This window comes from Melospiza melodia, chromosome Z (genome assembly GCF_035770615.1).
Source record: "Melospiza melodia melodia isolate bMelMel2 chromosome Z, bMelMel2.pri, whole genome shotgun sequence".
In the NCBI taxonomy this organism is placed as follows: Eukaryota; Metazoa; Chordata; class Aves; order Passeriformes; family Passerellidae; genus Melospiza; species Melospiza melodia.
In genome coordinates, this window is record NC_086226.1 from 31,697,222 (window position 1) to 31,718,170 (window position 20,949).

A 20,949-nucleotide genomic window follows, 5' to 3' on the forward strand; every position below is an offset into this window, starting at 1 on the left:
CCTCGGCAACCTGTTCCAGTAACTCGCCACTCTCACAGTAAAGAATGTCCTTCTAATAAAGAACCTAAATTTCCTGTCTTTGAGCTTCTGCCCATAAAGAAGATGGTGCCACAACCAACGCTGCCAGAAAATGTTTCTGGGCCAAACATGTAACTGGGAAAAAGGAGGCCTGCACCCCAAACACCCGAGTGTCGCCTTCCCGGAGCTCCGGACATCAGTTCTGCTTTCCCACCAGGCCAGCAGCGCACTTCCCTCCTGCCTCTGCCGAGCCCTCTCCCCACCGCTCCCCATCCTAGCCCCGTTCCCTGCCCGCCCTTTCCACCGCCTCTTCCCGCCGCCTCTTCCCGCCGCCTCGTTCCGCCCTCGCCTTCGCGTTTCCTGTCCGAGCGGAGGAGGTTTGGCCCTGCGGCGCCGCCGTCTCCCAGCGGCTGCGTTGAGCATCATGGCGGCGTCTCTCTCAATGTCAGCGGTGCTGAGGGGCCTCGTCGCCAGGAGCGGAGCGGCCGCGGTCCGCCCGCCGCCGCCCAGGTAACGGCACCGCGGGCTCCCCGCCGGCCGCCCGGGGGGCACCGCCGCACCCCGGCGCCCGCGGGGGCCCGAGGAGGCCGTCCCGGGCCTGTACCTCCGCCGCGGCCGCTCGGGGAGCTGGGTCGGGGGGGCCGCGTAGGCCTCGACGCGGGTGGGGGCGGCCAGGCTGGCAGCAGGCGCGGGGCCGGGGCTTCCCTCGTGTCAGTCCGTGCGTGTCCTTGTCTGTCCCTGTGTGCCCGTGCGTGTCCTTGCCTGTTCCCGTCTGTCGGTGCGTGCCCTTGCCCGTCCTTGCTGTCTGCCTCGCCGTGACCGCCCGCCCGATGTCCTTGCCGTGTCCGGAGGTCGAGTTCTGCTCGTCACGGCCTCTCTGCTGGGGAGCGTCACCTCGCCAGCAGTCTTCCCAGAGATTTGCTCCCCACTACATTCTTTTCTATCGTGTTGCATTTCCTCGCCATCCCTTTTTCGAAACAATGTTACCTTTTTCAGAGGCTGAATATATCTGTTTTTTCGCCGATTTTCTAAAAATAATATTGGAAATGTCTTTATAATCTTAGGTGGCACTTTGTTATTTGTTTCTTTAATGCAGAGACCTGTGTTAGAAGTCCTGTACGTGACCCAACCACGAGTTGAAGATGCGTGCATGTTGTTACTGTCGTGCATCTCACAGGCCCAAGGCTTGTGTCAGTCTAGCCAGGACAAATAATGTAGCTCACTGCCTTTAGTTGTGTTTTGGAGGTTTTGCTCTTTGTGCTCCTTAGGTCTTTAGATATTAACAGATACAGGTTTGCTCTAGTAATTTAATTTTTTTTAATCTCTTGGGGTTTTTAAATATGTGTCTATAAATATGTGTCTGTGCCATGCAGAGAAAACTATATGTACATGCAGAGCAAGAACTATAGATCTGCTGTTTTTGCACGTTTTTATTCTCTGACTTTCCTATTAGATACTGCTGCCTTCTTCCTCCTAAAATGGCACCTGTTTGATGGTGTTGAAGGTTAATTGTCAGTCTCTTAAAAATGCTTTGAAATCTGTGGGTATGAATTAAGGAGTTGCTCTGCAGCAATCCAGAAACTTACTGTTCATGTTCAGCTGTTACCTTCTGCCCTTCTACTCCTCTGGTATTGACAGAACTATTGCCTGTCCCATGTTGTGAATTGCATCAGTCAAGTAATTCCGGCTAAAAATAATTTTGTTTGTTGTAAAGTCTTGCCATGCTATATTTCAAGTAATTATTTCAGAAAAAAAATAGTAGGATGTAGCAGGGCTGGGTATGAGAAGCATATGGAAATGTGAGGTGGGTACACTTCAGTTGTGATTTCTTCTTTGAAACAGTTGTGATTTATTCTGTCACTCTCTTTGCCGCAGAGAGTGAAGAAAAATTAGTGTCCCTTAGCGTTTTCAGTAAGGGGGATGTTGAGGAGAGTGGCCTGAGTGGGACTGAAACTTATGCTTCACATTCTCTAGGACGGTGACCTGATCATAGGTGGGCAAGTTTCTTGAAGAAGAAGGAGGGCATTATGAGTTTCTCCCGAAGTTTTGTGCACAGTTTTGTAATCCCTGTTGTTAGAATGAGAAATTTTCCGTGGAATAAGGAAAAGACACTTCAGAATAAGATTGTTTTGGCAGTATGAGGGAATGTTTAGGACTGTCATTTATTGTATAAGTTTTGCAAAGTAATTATTCCCTGGTGAGGTAGGCACTGAAACTTAAATCTTTTTTCAATTACTGTTTGATATAAAATACCTTTATATGAAAAATATTTATATGAAATTTTATTCTTAACCAGCCTATGTAGTCTCTCTACTTGGGAGTGAGAATCAGCATACATAATTACAGAAAAGCATTTAGGGTTCTATGTTTTAAATTGAAAATGTCTTCCTATGGCTCATTGTGAGGTGATAAATCAGATAGAAGTAGACAGGAGAAAGTGTATCTCTTTCACTTTGTATTGCTTCTCGTATGCAAGTGTTTGTCTTCCTTTGATACATACCCTATAATCTTTCATGCAGAGCATGTAATTCTTTGTATTTCATCAGAAACCTAAATAAATTTATGTATACAGATAGATGCCTCAAAATTTGCCATTGTACAAGTCTCATTTTTAGCTTTGGTGTATCACATCTCCTGACCTCACAGAACTGAACATTTACCAAAGATCACTTAAGTTTATTTTCCATCTGAAGTGATCGGCACCTATCCAAAAGACTACTTCTTGGAGAAGCCAGTAGTTTGCTGCATATCTTGCAATTGGATATATAAATCCTGCAATACTGGTTTCCTTTCAGAAAAGTATTTTGACAGATGCAATTTGGTACAAGGAGTCCCTTTGGAAGTATTTGTCCGTCTGATTTTTTTACAATGACAGAGTAATCTCTGTCATTGTAAAACTGTACAAAGAGTGTGTTATAACCAGTATGCTAGATGTGTATCTTTAAGTAAATACAGGTGTTACAATTACTAACAACAAAAATTATTGGTATTCTTAGGAGATGACCTAAGAAGATTCTGGAACTGTCAACTGTGAGGGCATTTGAATGACTGTTATATCACTCCAGCCCTACACTTTTGTTTACTTAGATTCAGAGCAAAGTTTGACTGTTCAGTAAAACTTAATGCAGGTTTCATGTTACTTGATTAAATTAGGTTGTGAGAGTAATATATCTTATTGTTTGGACTGCAGGATTGAATTTTAAGCATTCAAGATGTATCTTTATTTGCAGTGCATTTTTCTGTAGATCTTTGCGTGTGAAACTTCTTATAGTGCTCCAGTTTTCAGAAGTTCAATTAAATTATAATGTGGTCACTTCCCAAGAGTTACAAGAGAGATTCTGTTCTGATTTCTGTTTGTGATATTTGGTTCTTAGAAATTTTATGACATCATCTAGCACAAATACTGCTTTTATTGGGACATACTTAGGCACTTTAATGTACACTTGCCCAAGCTGCCCAATGATTCTAAACTGGTACTGGCTTTTTCCACAATATGGACGTAAGTGTTCAGTCTGAAATTAAGAGAACATGCAGCAACATTCCTCATATCTTTATGAAATCCCGAGTGCTTGTTTTAAGTCACTTAAGCAGTGGTTACTGAGTCCCTAGATGATTGAGGAAGTAAAAGTGTCTCCTTTACCCAAAAACTGTTTTGAACCTTTCATGCTGTAAGATCTGTGAAGTTTTCAGGAGGCTTGAAATTATGTTGAACACGCTCTCACTAGTTTGACCTAAAAGATTGCAGTGTTTCCTTCCCTTAGAAATATGGACAGTTGAAGCTGGAAAAGAAAACGTCAAACAAATTCCTGCTGAACTGGGAATCAGATATTGGTTTCTAAGACACTTCAGAGTGTTTTTTTGAGAAGCCCTTTCTGTCACAATATATTTGAGTCAGAATTAATTTCTGTTGCTGTAGAAGAATGTTTTGTGTGCAGGTGTATTATGGCCACATGCTCTCTGCATTTCATAATAATTTTTCATGTCACTTTTTAGTGGTTTTTCAAAATGTGTTACCTTCCTCTTGTGATGCTATTGTAAAGACTCTGAGTATGACAGCAAAGGTTTTGCTGGTTCATCACTGTTATGGGTTCAGGAGGATGCCCATGCACAAAAAACTCAGGACACAGTAGGAATTGCAAAGCAAGTCAATTTTGTTAGTCACTTTTGCATAAATGCATACCAAGCCCTGAATGTTTGAGAAGCTGCCGACTAGGAGGAGATGGAGCGTGGTGCTCAGTCAGGGCGGGTGGGTAGACTGTGCACCTTCAGGGCATCCCCTGGATGAAAACAGCATGCATCATGTCCTCCTCTCCGTCCACCCCAGAACCACCCCTTGTATCACCTCCTCAGGAGTGGCCAGTTCCAGCATCATCTCATGCAGGGCCAGCGCATGAGATGAGATCATAACAGCCCATGTTCACACCTCCATGCCAACAACAGTTTTATTGTGTGTTATTCCCATTTCACGGGATGAATCCCACCAAGTGACTGATACATAGTTTCATTACTGAAGGTTAGTCTTACCAACTAATCATGACGTCTTTTACATTGTATGTCTTCCCGTACCACAGCAGACAAATATGTCAGGCCTTAGACTTGTCTTCTGTCTCTGACACAATCATAAATGGATATCTGAGGTTATGAAAGTAAAGAATTATGGACACTTGTGTCGTACGAAGCCTATTATTCAATAATTTTCAAAAAATTGAGGAAATCAGGGATGCCATTTATATCTCAGTTTTCAGTTACTGTCTTTATAAGCAGTCTTCCCCCTCAGGAAAAAAAGGGAGTAGCCATTTTTGTGGCAAAATAAAGGACTTCTAAAACAGAAAAAAACTCCTGTCTTAATTTTTTATCCTGTCCTTCCATGAAAAATAGAGAAAACGCTTACTAACTTAAAAAAAATAATAGTTCTGCAAGATAATAGCTTACTCTCTTGTGTTATTGTTTGGTTCTTCTTCTTTAATGAAATAATATTGACATTTTTCTTGCATCTTAATACCCAAGCACACGTTAAAATATGGCTTAGTAGATCTTGCGGAGCTAGGTGTGGGTAGAGACCAGCAGAGAGCCATTTAAAGATGTACAAAGCCCTGACTGGCTAACAGAAACACTATTTCACCAGTGGTAGCCAGTGTGAAGTTTCTGTCAAGTCTGGAATAAGCAGCATGTTGCAGAAGTTGTATTATTTATTATTTCATCCATCTGTAATACATGTCTGCTGCTTCCTTTATACCACAAAGTATATAAAAGTATGTGTGGTATTGTCAGGCTCAGACACATCAGAAGCTTTGGTTTTCATTAATAAAAAACACAGTTCTGTATCATTTATCTTTGTTAAAATTACTTCCAGTGACTGATATGATCTACATAGAGAACCTCGAATAAAATTTAAAAACCAGGAGAAAAAGTAGTCTTTTTGCAGTCTTGCCTTAGCTGTATAAGAGATGTTTATAGATCGTTTCATTTTGGTTATTTACCAGGAAAAAAAGATGTATTTGCCTTTTAAAATATGTATTTGGCTAGAATTTTACAATTTTATCTTAAGTATGTATTTTGGTTGTAATGTGTATCAGAGCAAGTACAGTGAGTCTCAGTATCCTACTGAGATTCTTAATAGCACTGGAGTAAATTGAAATCTGGAATAAAATTCCCGCAGATTTTTTTTTTTTTACTTGTGAGATTGTGATGACATGGAGCATTGGAGAAGACTCAAGGTGAATGATATGGAGAGACAAATAGACATAGACAAGGGGAGAAAAATGTGAAATCCACTACAGTTCATACACATAATGAGCATGAGTTTAAAAACAAAACTCCAAGGCATCAGTGAGTGTTGTCTGGTCTTGCAGACACCCTGAAGCCATAGTTTGGGAGTAGGTATTTCATGTATCTGAAGTGTGTAATTCCTTTAAAAACAGATAGTGATTGTGTGGTTAAGAGAGGGTCTAGGAGCCGAGTCTTGCCTGTTCACTGTGACTGAAAGCAATATCAGTGGTTATTTATTATAGTCACCGGTCCTTTGACAATGGCTTGTGTCTGGCTCTCGTGAAGGACAGCCCTCTTTCCACAACCATTTTGCATGCTTTGACGAAGAGAGGGGGAAATTTCTGATAAGGAGGATGACTTCAGTCCCTTTGCAGTATTTTATGTAGTATCTCAAAGCTGCTAATCCATCAGTACTTGAGCAGTTGCAACAGAATAATTTACTCAGGTCTGTTGTGTTCATGGGTTTGCACCATTATGGTGAACCAGAAGGGTGTCTTAGATTTCCTGCTTTTGCCTTCTCTGTTTGATTTTGTTGGAAGTAGGGTGTAGGAGTGCTCCTTGTTTATTTTGGAGTGGAAAGAGTAAGCTTTGGAAGGCCCCCATGGAGTAATGAAGATGTTGGATTTAATGAAGCATGGGAGCAGTAGAACGGTGCTGTCAATGTGAACAATTCCATCACAGTGAAAAAGTGAAAAATACCATGTATTGTGTAGTTTGGTGGTTAGCTCACATTCATCTCATTTGAGTTCTTAAAGTGTCTGAGATTCCTGCAATGTTTGTGAAGGTTTGCATATTTTCAGTATTCGTCTAGAGGAGGAAGAGGACAGTTAGGAAATGTGCAAGTAAGAGGGGCAGATAGGAAAAAAAGTTTGGGAGAGCCAAAGTTTGAGAAGGGGACAAGGAGGAGATGTGTTGTTCTGGAAATGGCTGTTTTTCTAATGTACTTATGGAGAAGTAAGTAGAACTTGCATCATGACAGCAAAATGTTCCTGATAAGGCTTCTTAGATTTTTCTTTCTTATTGATCATATGACTTGGGTGACTTGTATTAATTGTATTCAGTTCCTTCAGTTTTGGAATTGGAAACCCAGAGCAGAGGAATAACATTTTTCAGAGAGTAAAGGTTAAACAGAGACAAACAGACAGATGTGTAAGTTATATTTTGTTGAAAACTAATTAGTAAATAAGCAGTGCTCTTCCTTCTCCACTAAAACAAGTGAATGCTCTTCTAATCCGTTTTGTGGCAACTAACTATTGTGGGATCAGAACTGTAGCTTGCTTACATAAAGTCTGGCATACTTTTTTAAAAGTGTTGTTACACGTGATAATAACTTCTTTCAAAAATTTACTGATTTGAGAACCTAATAATCTTCTCTCTACTTAAAATATTTGAAGTGGAGTAGAGATAGAATTTAACCCTCAAAACTGCACCAAAACAACAAACAAACAAACAAACAAACAAAGCCTCAAAAAAGCTTTGTAGGGTCGAGATGAGATTTATTGGCAGTAGTATCTTAAAACAGAAGGACATAATACTTTCCTTCAGGGACTAGACAATTTAAAATAGAATCTAACACTGCATTTGAAAAATGACCCTTTATTTTCAAGAAAATCCCTCAAACATTCTTACAGAAAAGACTTTCATGTTGGTATATCCTAATACCAAATATTTGATATCTCAGAGTCTGAGAAATGTAATTGTGGAACTTGTTGCACTAAGTTGAACCACATTTTTTGTCAAATAAATTGGCAGTAGTAAGATTATGAAATACCAGATGGATACATGGGGAAAGGGAATAATTATGCCAACTGTCAATGGACAGTGTTTCAAATCTGTGTTACCAAAATAATAAAATTTGCTTTATTGATGTAGGCTTAATATAACATGTTCAACAGATTTAACTCACAGTGGAAAAATATGGCTATTTAGATTTTAAAAATTGCCTTGATTTTGCCTTACTATAGGTTTGAGCATTTTGACTCAGTTGACCTTATTATTGTCCATCTTAGATGAAATTGACTGTTTTAAGAGACTGAAATGCTGAGAGTTTTGTAGTTAGCAGGGAAGCGTGAACCTACTCACAACTAGTTTAAAAAAAACCCCAAGTTTAACAACTCCTATTTCGTACTAATAATTTCGGTAAATTTATATGATCCTTTATAGCTAAATGTTTTATATGTTTTACCCATGTGTAGGTTTTCATTCTTATGATAGTACAGTGGATTTTGCTATGTTTTTAAATTTCTTTTGGAAGCATTTGGTTCTGACCATGTTAAAAAATATACCTCTGAAGTATCTTAAGATTGCATCCTTTTTTGTTTCTAAATAAAGAAATCTCTAAACTAGCAGGAGGTAAGCTGAAGAGTTCACATTTTCTTCTTTATAATGTGTGTTTTCATATTTTCTAAGAAATTAATGGTATTATTTCTGTCTGAGTTTCAAAGGGCAGTTGTTCTCTCCTGGCAGTGTAATAGTATGTTTAGGTACTATTTGCTTAGCTCTTTCTGGCTGCAGTAGTTTGTGTCTGAATCTTCATTTGACCTATGATGGATGTTGAAGAAGTAAAGTAACTTTTGACTCAACAAGAGAGTCTGTAGGCAGCTCCAGAATGTGTGTGGGCAAACAGTTCTTGCAGCTGCCTATTACTGGGATCTTAACATGAAAGAGTTCATAAACAAGTCTGGTTCCTTTTTTAAAGTCAGGGTTTATGTATTCGATACAAATATTTTTAGACCTTTTATGAATGTTTATTTTATATGTGAACACCTCTGGCATTGTCATTTGTGATCAGTCTATTGAAGTAATCTTCTGCTAAATGTTAATGAAGTAATCCGCTAAGTGTTAGGGATGCTATTTATATTGAAATCCAGACTAAACTTCTGTTGCAGATGAGAGCTGTTGAGTTCTTCATATTTTTTTATAGATTTCAGTAAGTTTTAAGCTAAGATTTTTATGGATATTGCATTTTCAGAAGTTACAATGTACCATCTTTTTGCTGCATTTCAAATGAAGGAAAAAGGCAGAAAGCTCTTCATGCAGTAGCTTTGACCGTTCTGTCACATATTCAAGGAGTATTTGCATCTGCTGTGGTAAGTTATTGGAAGGAAAATTCTGCAAGAGTGGTATATTTTCATATGCCAGTTTTCGTGCCTACCAGAGAAAGAGACAAATAATCTGCATGTTATTTGATCTGAAATTCAAGAATGAGGCTTGCTTCGAAAGCACCAGTGTTGCCTTAAGGCTTTATAAAAGCGTGAGTAATATCAGTACTTGTAGTCTCCTTTTAGAGAGAGAGCTAACAGCTGATTAGATAGTAAGAATATGAAAAGTAAGAAAGAATTGCACTAGTGGAGGAGGAGGGGATCAGTGCATGAGGATTGGTGCACAAGTGAACACACAAATAGGGTAGCTGATGAGGTTATTTTTATTCTCAAAGGTGAGTTCTCAAAAATGCTTCTGAAGTGTGCTTACATTAATAAATAATGACAGATGGAAATAAAATTAAATCAGATAATTATGGAAAAACAGAACAGTCAAGCTTTCTTTGAATGTAGACTTCATTTATGTAGCTTGGTCGTTTCATTATATTTCTCTTGAAGTGCACAATAATTTGTCCATCAATTTAAAGAATTATTGTTCCAAGATTGCAGATGCTGATGCAATATGCAAAAGAAAGGAGGAGGTTTTTTTTCCTAGCTAGTGCCATTGTTGCTTGCACTTGTGTGTAGAATAGGAGTTAAAGTTTTGGTGTGATAATTTGTTTTTCAAAACTCCTGTGGGAGACACATAGGTTGCTTACACTGCAGCCAGCTGTTTGTTTTCATCTCAGATGTGTATTGTAGAAGGCAGTACCCACAACTAAAAGCTTGTGTGGTTAGTATAATTTTAAAACAAGGTAAGATTTAAAATCAGTCATTATAGAGAGACTGCATAAAAATTAAGTCCTTTGCTTTGGTTGCAATATGAAGCTGAAAACCAAGTGCAGATTAATTGCATAGACTGGAAAAAAACAGTATTGTATTTTATTTGATAGGAATTAATGACAAGCAAAGTGTCGAGGAGCATCAAAGGCTGTCTACTCCAGAAGGTAAGGCAAGCTGGAAAGTGAGGGTGACCCCAGCAGGGACAGTGCCCTTACTGACCAGGGCAAGAGCCAGAACCAGGGCTGGAGGTGGGTGCACCTAATGATGCCACTTCAGCAAGGGCTGAAGACCCAAAGTTGAGCTTTTAAATGGAGCTCCAGGGCCATAGGCAGGGGCTGTTCATGGAGGTCCTGTATGAGGCTGGTCATGGCCATTAAGACCTGCTGGTGCCCTTAGTGTCCTGATGCGTGGTCTGAGAGAGTTTGTCTTCAGACTGTCGATGTTAGAGCACTTGAAAACTCAGACTATGTTCTTGCACCTAAGGTGGCACCATTGGTGTATCTTCTCTGAATATAACTCAGTAGTCAAAAATTTATTGAAGTATCATGAGATTTTTCTCCTCAGAGCTGTATAAGAACCATGTGGGCTTGACAGATCAAGTGGTGTGACTAAGGTGTATGACATGGAGTGTAGCTGAGGTACATGATAACTGAGGAATGGCAAGAGTTCAAAGGGGAATTGAGGACAAAGGCTTAGTGTCAGAAAGGAAATTGAAGAGAAAGGTAGCTGAGACAAGGCGAAGTTCACAAAGCAAGTGTGAAATTAAATCATGCAGAATAATATTACCTAGATTATCCCATTCTCATCTAGAACTCCTAAGAGCATACAGTTTTGAAAAGAAACCTGTATATCATGTTCCATTTGTAAGGCATTTGGCTTTCTCTAACTGGCTTGTACTACAAACATTAATATATAGCTCTTAAATACAGTTTGTCATTGCTGCCCAACAGCTAAGGCTTACTTGCCAAATAGCTTATTTGACATTCATGAACCATTATAAACCAAGATGTAATTTTCCAGTAACACTTTAAAGAATTCCTTTTTGTGTTGTCGTTTATGGTTCAAGTGTTTGAGAGCATTAAATAAGAAACAAGTTGCCTTTTATGTGTGTGTGTGTATATATATATATATATATCGATATATATACTGTGTTTTACAGGCCTTGGATTATTAGAATAAGAATTAATTTAGCTAGTAAATGCAGTCAGATTGAAGGGCTAAATCAATAGGAGTAGATAGGGGTGAAATGCAGGACCATGCTGTGCCATAAACCAGTTTACAAACACAGAGGAATCTTTACTCTGTTTTTCTGTTTAATGTTAACATGATTCAAAGGCTCTTTTTCAAAATGCACAAAATAAGACAGAGGTGGGATGTGGAACATTAGTTTCATTCTTCACAGTTTTGAAATTAAACCCTTTGACTTTTGTTGTTCCTTCTATAAAGAGAGCACAGTTTTTAGTTTTGTCAAGTTCTATGAATGCCTGAATGTGTGTGTGGGGAATTTGATATTTAGAAAGCACAAACAAAGCAAATGTGTCACCTGGGTATTTTGTCTTTACACCCTCCACAACTTTTCTCTCTTCTTTTTTTAACTTTATTAGGCTTTCTAACTAGAGAATGTAAATTTAGTTGATAGTTGTTATGGGCTGTGCAACATTTGTAGTATTATATGTCTTCCAAATAACTTGCCTATAAGAAGTTTCTGGTTCTCAACAGCCTGCTGCTTTCAGATTGTGAACTGAGGTTAATTCCTAAGATTAGGTGTTCCAGTTTGGAGAGTAGTGTGTAATGAAATGCTTTATTAGCAACTGTATGGGTGGCAGTAATTCAGAGTTCCTGTGACCTGATAGCTGTTGGACATCTTGCAAATTAGGTATTATATTGCTCTAATTGTAGTATATCTGGTCTCCTTTCATAATGAGTTCTTTTATTTCTAAAACAAAACTGTTTAAATAATTTTGAGTAATTTTGTTCTTAACATGTTAAGCCGCTCTCTCAAAAGTGTTTCTAATCTGTTTTCTGTGATATGTCAGAGACCACTGGTGTGCTCTGAGTCATGTGCATGTGAGGGTCAAGGAGCACTGACATGACATTTTTTAGAAGTTTAGTTGCAAGTAATGACTCAGTTTGTATCTAAGCACTTCAAGAAATGTTTTGATACCAGCCTGAGACTTGCAGAGAACTGTTTTAGGATGTGCAGCTGTTGCTTGTGAGTGCGCTGACTTGAACCTTCAGGCTAGCTCTGTGGATTTTTGGCTGAACTTTTCCTCAGCTCAAGCTGTTTGCATTAAGCATAAGCTTATACTCAAAATCTCAAAAGACACCAGCTCTGCAGCAGTGGCAGAGGAGTGACTGAGCTGGCCTGGACATACTGTCTGCTTCATGTGGAGCCTTCTGAAGGACTGGTCTTTGTTGTGCACCCAGTCATGTCACCTCAGTTAGCTGGCTGCTCAAATGGGCTCCGTTTGAGTCAGGGAAAGTGCAGGCATGGTGCTAGGACAGAGCTAGCCTTTTTATTATGTCTTGACTGCAGGAAGTCTGATTAAATGAAGAAAACTGATGGTGGGCAGTTCATGTCTTCGCAGAACTGACTTGTGTCCTGAGGAATCCACTAGGCTACAGGCGTGGATATAGAGTGCTCTGATCCTGTGGTAGTTCTGGAAGGACCATTTCTTTACATTGTCAGTGGTTCAGCTGATGCTTGTTTGAATATAGCAGGTCAACAGCATTTTGTCACCTGTGGGATAATTAAAGTAGAATCTAAAATAACTAAAATTTTATTATTTTCTATGTGATGACATATTCACTACTTGAAAATGTAGCTAATTTCAAAGAATTATAGAGTATTCTGGGTTGGAAGGGATCCACAAGTATCAGTGAGTCCAGCTCCTGGCCCTGTACAGGAGGGGTCATACCACATGCATGAGTGCCTGGTCCAAACACCTCTTGAGCCCTGTCTCACTTGGTGCTGTGACCACTTCTGTGGCCGTCCCCAGCACTCCTCTGTGTGAGGAACCTTTTCCTGACATCCAGCCTAAACCTCACATGACACAGCTTCTTGTTGTTCCCTCAAGTACTGTCAGCACAGAGAAGAGATCAGTGCCTGCCCTCCATGTCCTCTCAGAACGAAGTTGCACACTGCAATATGGTCTCTTCATTCTCCCTCAGGCTGAACAGACCAAACTGCTTCTCACGTAGCTTCCCTTCAAGAGCCTTCAACAGTTCCTTTGCCCTCCTGTGGGCATTCTCTAATAGCTTTATGACTTTCTTATACTGTGGCACCCAGGAGTGCCCCCAGCACTGGAGGTGAGGCTGCCCCAGGGCAGGGCAGAGCAGAGCAGGACAATCCCCTCCCTTGCCTGGCTGCTGATGCTGTCCCTGATGCCCCCAGGACACGCTTGGCCCTCCTGGCTGCCAGGGCACTGCTGGCTCATGTTCAGCTTGCCATGGACCAGAGCCCCAGGGCCCTTTCCATGGCACTGCTGCCCAGCCTCTCGTTCCCCAGCCTGTCTGTACATCCAGGGCTGCCCCATGCCAGGTGCAGGATCCAGGACTTGCCCATGTTAAATTTAATCTGGTTTGTGATTGTAAGTTCTTCTGATTGTCAAGATCCCTCTGTGCAGCTTCTCTGCCTTTAACAGCTCCTCCCAATTTAGTATCATTGTCAGATTTACTTGGTATCCCTTCCAGTCCTGCATCCAGGTTGTTAATGAAGATGTTGAAAGTCTTAGGGCCTAAGATGAAGTTCTGTGGGACCCCCCTAGTGACAGATCCCCAGTCTGATACCACCCCATGCACTGTAACCCTTTGTGCCCAACCCATGAGCCAGCTCTCACCCATCTCATGATGTGCTTGTCCAACTGTGAGCTGGACATTTTGTCCAGAAGGATCCTATGAGGGACATTATTGAAAGCTTTGTTGAAATCCAGAAAGATCACATCAGCTGGCTTCTCTTGAGCAGCTAGGTGTATTACCTTGTCATAAAAGGAAATTGTCAAGCAGAACTGTTCCTTCATGACTGTTCTTCAGGTGTTTTTCAGTAATTCTCAGAATGGTCTTTTCCAGAACTTTACCAGGCGCTGAAGTGAGACTGACAGGCCTGTAGTTTAGTATTTGTAAAGACAGGTTAACTTAATATTTAGCTTCAGTGTTCCAAACCACAAGTCAAATGCTTATTTCCATGTTAATTTAGTACATTTATATAACCATTGCTTCTTTTTGTAAGTTTTGCCTGACAGGAAAGCATAGTCAGTTCTTGCCCTGTTTTCCAAACACGCAACTAGAAAAAAATAATTTATTGCATATGAACTTATTAGCAAGTAAAGACAGTGTCTGTTTATTTATATTTTAATTTATATAATTTCAGTAACTTACTACAGAAATTTCAGTAGTTTAGATAAATTAATACTGCATTCATCCATTTAGAAACATAATTTACTCTGTTTAACATCATTTTCTAGGCAAAGGAGAAAGTATGATCAGCCAACTTCATCAGAGTATGAAAATATTATTTATTAATGAGGAACTTTGTTTTCCTCCCAACACGAAAGTTCATCCTGCAGTTCATACTACAAAATAGAGCTACATGTCGCCATAGGCAGTGTTTGGCACTATGCTCCATATTTTACTTGTGCTGGAAAGTAGTAAGACTAGTAAGTGAAAATAAGTAAAAATAAAATACCATTGACTCTGTTAAGTCATTATCACTTCAACTACAGTAGTGACTTTAATACCAAGGAAATATTATCCCACTGTGTTCAAATTAATCTCTCAGAAGTTTAACTTTGCAAGTTGCCTTTATAAAAATGCATTTTGTTGGGGCTAAAAAAAATATATATTATGTTGAATAGTGTGATCTGTATTGTATTTAACATTGCATCATTATTTCCTGTATTTTATGTGCCGGAACTTCATACTGATTTGTATTTAGTCTGTTTAATCACAGTGTATGACTAGGTTGCATGCTGTGGAAGTTGTTAGCTGGTGGTGTTTCTTTTTGTTCAGAATTTAATGTTTTTATGGTGGCTGCACATTATGAAGCTTGTATTATTAGAAATGCAATAATATTAAATGCAATAATATTTAAAAGGTTGGTTTTCTAAAAATTAATAATATTCAGTCTATTGCATTGTTCATCATGGCTTCTGCATATACGTATATTCACATCCACTGATGCCCTGGTTTTTCAGTGTCAAAATACTTAAAACATCCTTTAGACTTATTTCTTGATGACTGTCTTTATTTCTCATGTAGTACATAGGGCTTTCTTCAAGACTTTGTTTTACCTATATGTTATGATTTGATTACCTCTTTGGTGATACCTGGGGTTTTTTTACCACATCTCCAACAGCTGACCAAAAGGGGGTGCTAATAGATCAAACAGTCAGATGTGTTGCATAAAGAGGTTAAGGAAAAGTTTTTGTGCAATGGTTTCAAGTTCCATCTACTGAATTGTGTCAGGTAGATACAAGTTTTCACATCTGGATGTTGTGTAAACATTCCAATCAGAGCACTGCTCTCCATGGAAGGCAAATTCATGCCGTGTAAATATGGCATCTTCTTACTATGTAGGGGTTAAACATAGGTTATTTAGCAGATATTTATGGTGGTAACATTTGTTGAGTTTTAGCCGTTGAATACATATACCCAAAATAACCAAGTAATAGGTTCGAGTCAGATGCCTTAATTCAGATACCACAAAAGACCTCCACTGACCATTTTTTTACTGTTTGGTTTCTTCTGTTCAACGGAAGTTAATGGCTTCAGCAGAGCTGGGGCCTATAACTTAAGAAGGGAAGACCTAAGAATCTTCCCTGCAGCAAGGAACTGCTATGTCCTTATCCCACAGTGGTAAAAGATGGTTGAGAGACCTGATACTGTTATGAATATTGTAGTTTTCCAGTAGACTGAAGAACTTCAGTAGCTTCTCACTGGACTCCTTCATTTGTGTAGCAGGGATGTGGAAACCATTTGTGACTTTGGTGTAACTACAGATAATGTTGGAAAGGGAATACATACTTATCATGGAAGACTTGGTTAGTTGATCACAGCATTTGTTTCTTCCGGACACATGGTACCTACAGAAAGTTCTGAATTCTACAAAGACATATTTTTTCTGGTAGTCCTCATTTATTCATTCTGTGTTACTGAGCTGATATAAGAGTTACAATATTTAATAAGATCATGTAGTTTAGTCTTTGCCAAATATCTATTCCTGTCTTCTCTATACAGTGTAAAAACATTTTACATTTATTGTGAGACTCTAAAATAACAAATGGTAGCCATAATTATTTCTAGATGCAATGTCCAGTTCTATTATGCCTCACTGAAGAACTGTTCACAGTGGAAGGAAAAGTTACTTTGGCCTTTTTAAAATTCGTAACACTGAGACCCTGAAATATCATTAAAGTATATTGTTTTGTAGCATATATATATATAACAAAGCCTATGCTGAAGTAATCAGATAGGTGGTAAAGACAAAATTTTGGTAAACAATGTTACAGTTTAAATGAACTGTAGAAATTAGTATAATGAAATTATCATAAACCACAGATAATCTTAACTTACAGTAGTGTAAAACAATGGTATAAGATTATATAGATCAAGATTGAGGAATTGAGATTCCCAACATAATGGCATAGGATAGGGAGAAAATCCTTTTGCCAATATGAATGAAATGACATTTAGATGGTGGACTCAAAAGATAAAGGAACTGCTATACTGTTGGAAAGTATATGGACAATCATAAAGGAGAGAGGTGACTTTTTTAGTAAACCTTAATTTTTGTTTTACATCATTTTGAAGAGTTTTTGTTTTAAAAGGCGGGTTTTTACAATAAACCTAGATTTTTACATTTGAACGTCTGTTTATTCATCACTGACAAGCTCACTATAAGGAAAGCATTTGGGCATATTCACAGCAGAGCTCTGGCCAGCTTGGAACCTTGTCACACTTTGTTTATTAGATAGTAACCATGAAGGAAGTTCATTTGGTATGTGTTCTGAATTGGTCATTAATGAGCCTATAAAATAGCAAGATTTATTGTTGCTAGCTACATGTAAAGCTTTCTCTATGGTTTCTGAAATTCTGAATTATTTAAGCAGTCTATTTGTAATTATTCTAAGTATTCTGTGTACCATAATTCTAAATCAGAGTTTGATTAGACTTGGAAGAGGGTAGAAGTAGAACTTCCTCTCATCCCAAGATATTTTAACAGGGGAAAAAAAGCATAAGCAGTCAAAAAGAAGCAAATGGGTAATATATACCCATATTATGCACAGAGAGAAAGGAAGAAAGCAGATTTCCTTTCCAGAGGTTAGTGATAGGAAAAAGCAGTAGGATCTTGTGAGAATGGAATTGTAGTTGCAGTTGAGGTTGTAGTTGCAGTTAGGACTGAGTTGTACTCAATGAGCTTGAAGGTCACTTCCAACCCAGTGATTGTGTGATTCTGTTTGCAAATGTGTATTCTAGACTTCTGCAAGATTATCCATCAGAAAAACTACCTAAAAGTCAAGGTGGATGTGGGCAAATGTTAATAGGTAATTTTGTGAGAGTTACTGTACTGTTGAGGATGAAATAAAAGGCTTAACTCAAGTGTTAACTTAAGTGGTTTAGATTGCAAATTCATTTAACTTGAAGGCATAATAGATATTATAAAGTTGCCATTGTCAGAGTTTGAGAAGAGAGCCTGGTGTGAAAGAGGTGCATTTCCTGGTTCTGTCCTCAGATTAGTGTCTGATATTAGCTACACACTTGCAATGAAGCCTGCTGAAAATTGAACAGGCATTCTGGGAATCAAGCTACACTTCCTATTAACTTTCAAATAGCAGTATTTAAGTTCACATGACATTTTAGAGTTGCTGGTTTTTCCAAACTTCAGATTACTTTCTGTGAGAGATGCAGCAAATAGAAATATCATAAGCCAGTTATCTTTAACGCATAACTGGTGTTCTATGTATTTTCACCTGGAGGTCTCTCCTCCACTGGCTTGAGATTCACTTTCCTAGTCCAAAAGCCAGTTTTCAACCACTCTTCAATTAGGAAGTTCTTAGAGAAAGTGTGTTCTGTCCAACTCATTGCAGTCTAGGGACGGACAGAAGGCAGCTCATTTAAGAAGTGTACAGGGTTGTAAATTCCAGTAACAGTTGTGTGTTTTCTAGAATTGTGTAGTCAACGGAAATGTGTTTGAGAATTATGAAGAGGAGAAGTTGACTTAGGCTAGTAAGCTGTCCTTGTGCTTTTGAGGAATAGCCAGAATATCATGGAGAGCTATAAGGTATGATGCCTTGGAAGTTTTCCCAGTTGACAGAGTCATCTCATGCTAAAAGCCAGCTCCCTCTGTGTAAAAAGTTGAAGCATCTCAGAAGGAGATTCTGTCCACCTTTAATCTGGTGGGGTTTTTACCCTGCTCTTTATCATGGTGTTAGTAAAAACAATGTCTAATGATGTAATGCTGAGTGGAAATAATTTTCAAGGGCATGGCTTTTGTACTTTTTAAAGCTGATAAATGCTTTTCCAGTTTAAAACAAAACAAGCCACTCTCAACCATGTTCAAACTAAATTGTGCTAGATTTTGTTCATAACTGATTTTGTATTACAAGAAAAAGTATCCTCCTGATCAGCCTTTTTACAACCTTTACATACCTGAATGTTTACATATTGATTAGACATTTCCACAGAACAATCTTCAGAGAACTTCTTGATTCATAGTCTAGACGAGTTTTCTTTAGAGAACGAAATAATTAAATTGCATAATCCTATGTCTTTCTTATGGACAGATGTTAAGTAATGTAGTGAACACTGTATCACATGAAATTCCAGGAATACCTGCAGAATATTACTTTGATAGTAAAGCTACTGTAGTGGAAAAGAAAATAATTTTCCTGTTGCAATGTTGGGGTTTTTTTCCTTATTTAAGGTTGAATATTTTCTGGCTTTAGCTGCTTAAGTCTGGAACACAAGTGTAATGCTGCTGTTCAGCATGCTCTTAGGATAACATCTCTCTTGGTGTGTATTTGAATAAGGACCAAGTAACAGCCTGTTCTCCTAGTGCTCCAGTATCTCTCTATTCTGTTTTTATGATGTATTCTTTTACATGTCAACTTAAAAAATACTGGCTGTATTGAGCCAGAAGCATTCTGGTACAGAGATTTTGAGCTAGCAAAGTAGTTACCTTGAGTTTTTATGAAATAATTTGGCTTCCTTGCACTGGAAAACTTCTGTGTTCTGAAATAAAGTAACTTTCCTGACAGATTTTGTCACTTTAAATAGGAATAGATCTGTCTGTCCATGCCACAGAGTTATGTGAGTATATAAACTTTGTGCTTTGGAGATGTTTTTGAAGTTGCTAAAGGCAGAGGGAAGATAATTAAATAGAATGTAATCTGTGTTGAAAGTATTGATTTATATTAGATATTTAACTGAACTTTGTTGCAGTTATTTAGTTTCAGAAGGTTTTTGTAGAGAAAACTAAATTCCTGCATTTTTGTTCCTCATTTCTTTAAAATGGCCTTAATCAAATGTGGAGCACACTGTTGTCTGCCTGGATTTCTCCGAGGGTTTTGATGTGCTTTGTCAAAGCCTCCTCCCAGAACAGCTGGTGCACCGCAGTCTAGTGAAGTGGTCCATGCAGTGGGTGGGGAACTGGCTGACAGGCAGCACTCAGAGGGTGGTGGTGCCTCGCTCCTTTTCACATTGGCAACCTGTTGCAAGTGGGGTCCCCAGGGATCAGCTTTGGGCCCAGCACTCTTTGATTTCTTCATAAGTGATCCATGGTGGGATCCTGGCAAACCCTGATAAAAGTTTGCTGGTGATACCAAACTGAGTGGGGAAGTGGACACTTTGGAAAGGAAATTCATCCTGTAGGAAAGGCTGAAAAATTGGATTGGTTTAGTCTTGAGCAAAGACTCAAGACCATCACCGTGTTCCAGTATTTTAAAAGGTGGTTACAGAGAAGGTGGACATTCCTTTTTACAGTGAGTCACATGCAAAAGAAGCTAATGGTAGCTAATGGTAGAAGTTACTCCTGTTGAGATTTTGATTAGACACGGGGAAAATTTTTCACAGTGCAGTTAAGTCAGTCCGCTATTGGAACAATCTCCCCTGGGTAGTGGTGGGTTCCTCAGAGTTGGACAATTCAAAGATTCAGCTGGACTGGGTGTTGGGCCATCTTGTCTAGACCATGCTTTTGCCAAGAAAGGTTGAAACAGATGGTCCTTGAGGTTCTCTTCCAACCTGGTATTCTATCATGAGGTCAGAGAATTAAGTTTCTTGGCTTGTTTCACCTGCTGTTGCATTATTTCGCCAAAAGATGATTTGTACTCAAAGGGCCTAATCCTGTCATTAGTGACATAATGTAAGCAAAGTGCAAATCTAGTTAATTCAGTGATGTGGAATTGTGTTCTCTGTTTCCATATGTATCTTACAGATTTAGCAGTTATGCAAGAAGATAAATTGTATTTCTTGGAAATGAATAAGCTGACCCAAAATTATTTAGAAATTAGGCAAAATAGTTGTTTTGCCCACTCACAACCTGAAAACTATGTTTGCAGTATCAGCTTAGAGTTTGTTTAGTCATTTTTTTTTGATTGGCTTGGGTTTTTTTGAATTTGTTAATGTCCTGTTATTGATGTGTAGAATTGGAGCTTTACCATTGCAAATAGATTTAGGATTTTTTCCTCTGATGCCATCAGTTTAAGGATCAGAGTTCCAGAATGCTTGCAGCAGCCTTGTATTTTTCTGTCTGTTCGTGACAAATCAGCTACTGTACATTCATATAGAGCAGTACAGTCCTTGCCACTGGCAGTCTCTCTGTGACAGAGAGCCTGTAGGCTGACATAAAGTGCAGCCTGTTGTGAACTGCTAAGTGGGAGTCTGCCAAAAACTCAGCAGACAGAACTAATTGGGGAGAAAAAGGATTTTTGTGCCCTCATCTCTCCCTCTTCAATTTTTTTTACAAGACGGATATTGTTAAAGTAACTTGTTTATGTAAGATTTGTCTGCCTCTATTTTCTCATTGCATGAATCATTTTTTAACTTCAAGTCTTGCACTGCAGGTCACTGAGCACTTCCACATGGCGGCTGGCGCAGAACCAAACTCGAGACACGCAACTCATCACAGTTGATGAAAAATTGGTAAGAGTTTTCTACTGAATACTATGATACAGCCTTCAGGGTTATTTCTGCACAATAGGCATTCAGTATGGTATTCTGCGTTCTTCTAGGAAAGCTGTTTAAA

At 38.9% G+C, this 20,949-nt stretch overlaps 1 protein-coding gene across 1 annotated transcript in view; it reads left to right on the top strand.

Moving 5' to 3' along the window:
* The first annotated feature begins 375 nt into the window (after window positions 1-375).
* The window catches only part of NDUFS4 (NADH:ubiquinone oxidoreductase subunit S4), a 47,304-nt gene continuing 26,730 nt past the window's right edge, over window positions 376-20,949 (top strand). The window contains exons 1-2 of the mRNA XM_063181507.1: window positions 376-528; window positions 20,768-20,846. Of these exons, the coding sequence (XP_063037577.1) occupies window positions 443-528; window positions 20,768-20,846 (165 nt within the window). The 5' untranslated portion in view covers window positions 376-442. The remainder of the gene's footprint in view (window positions 529-20,767; window positions 20,847-20,949) is intronic.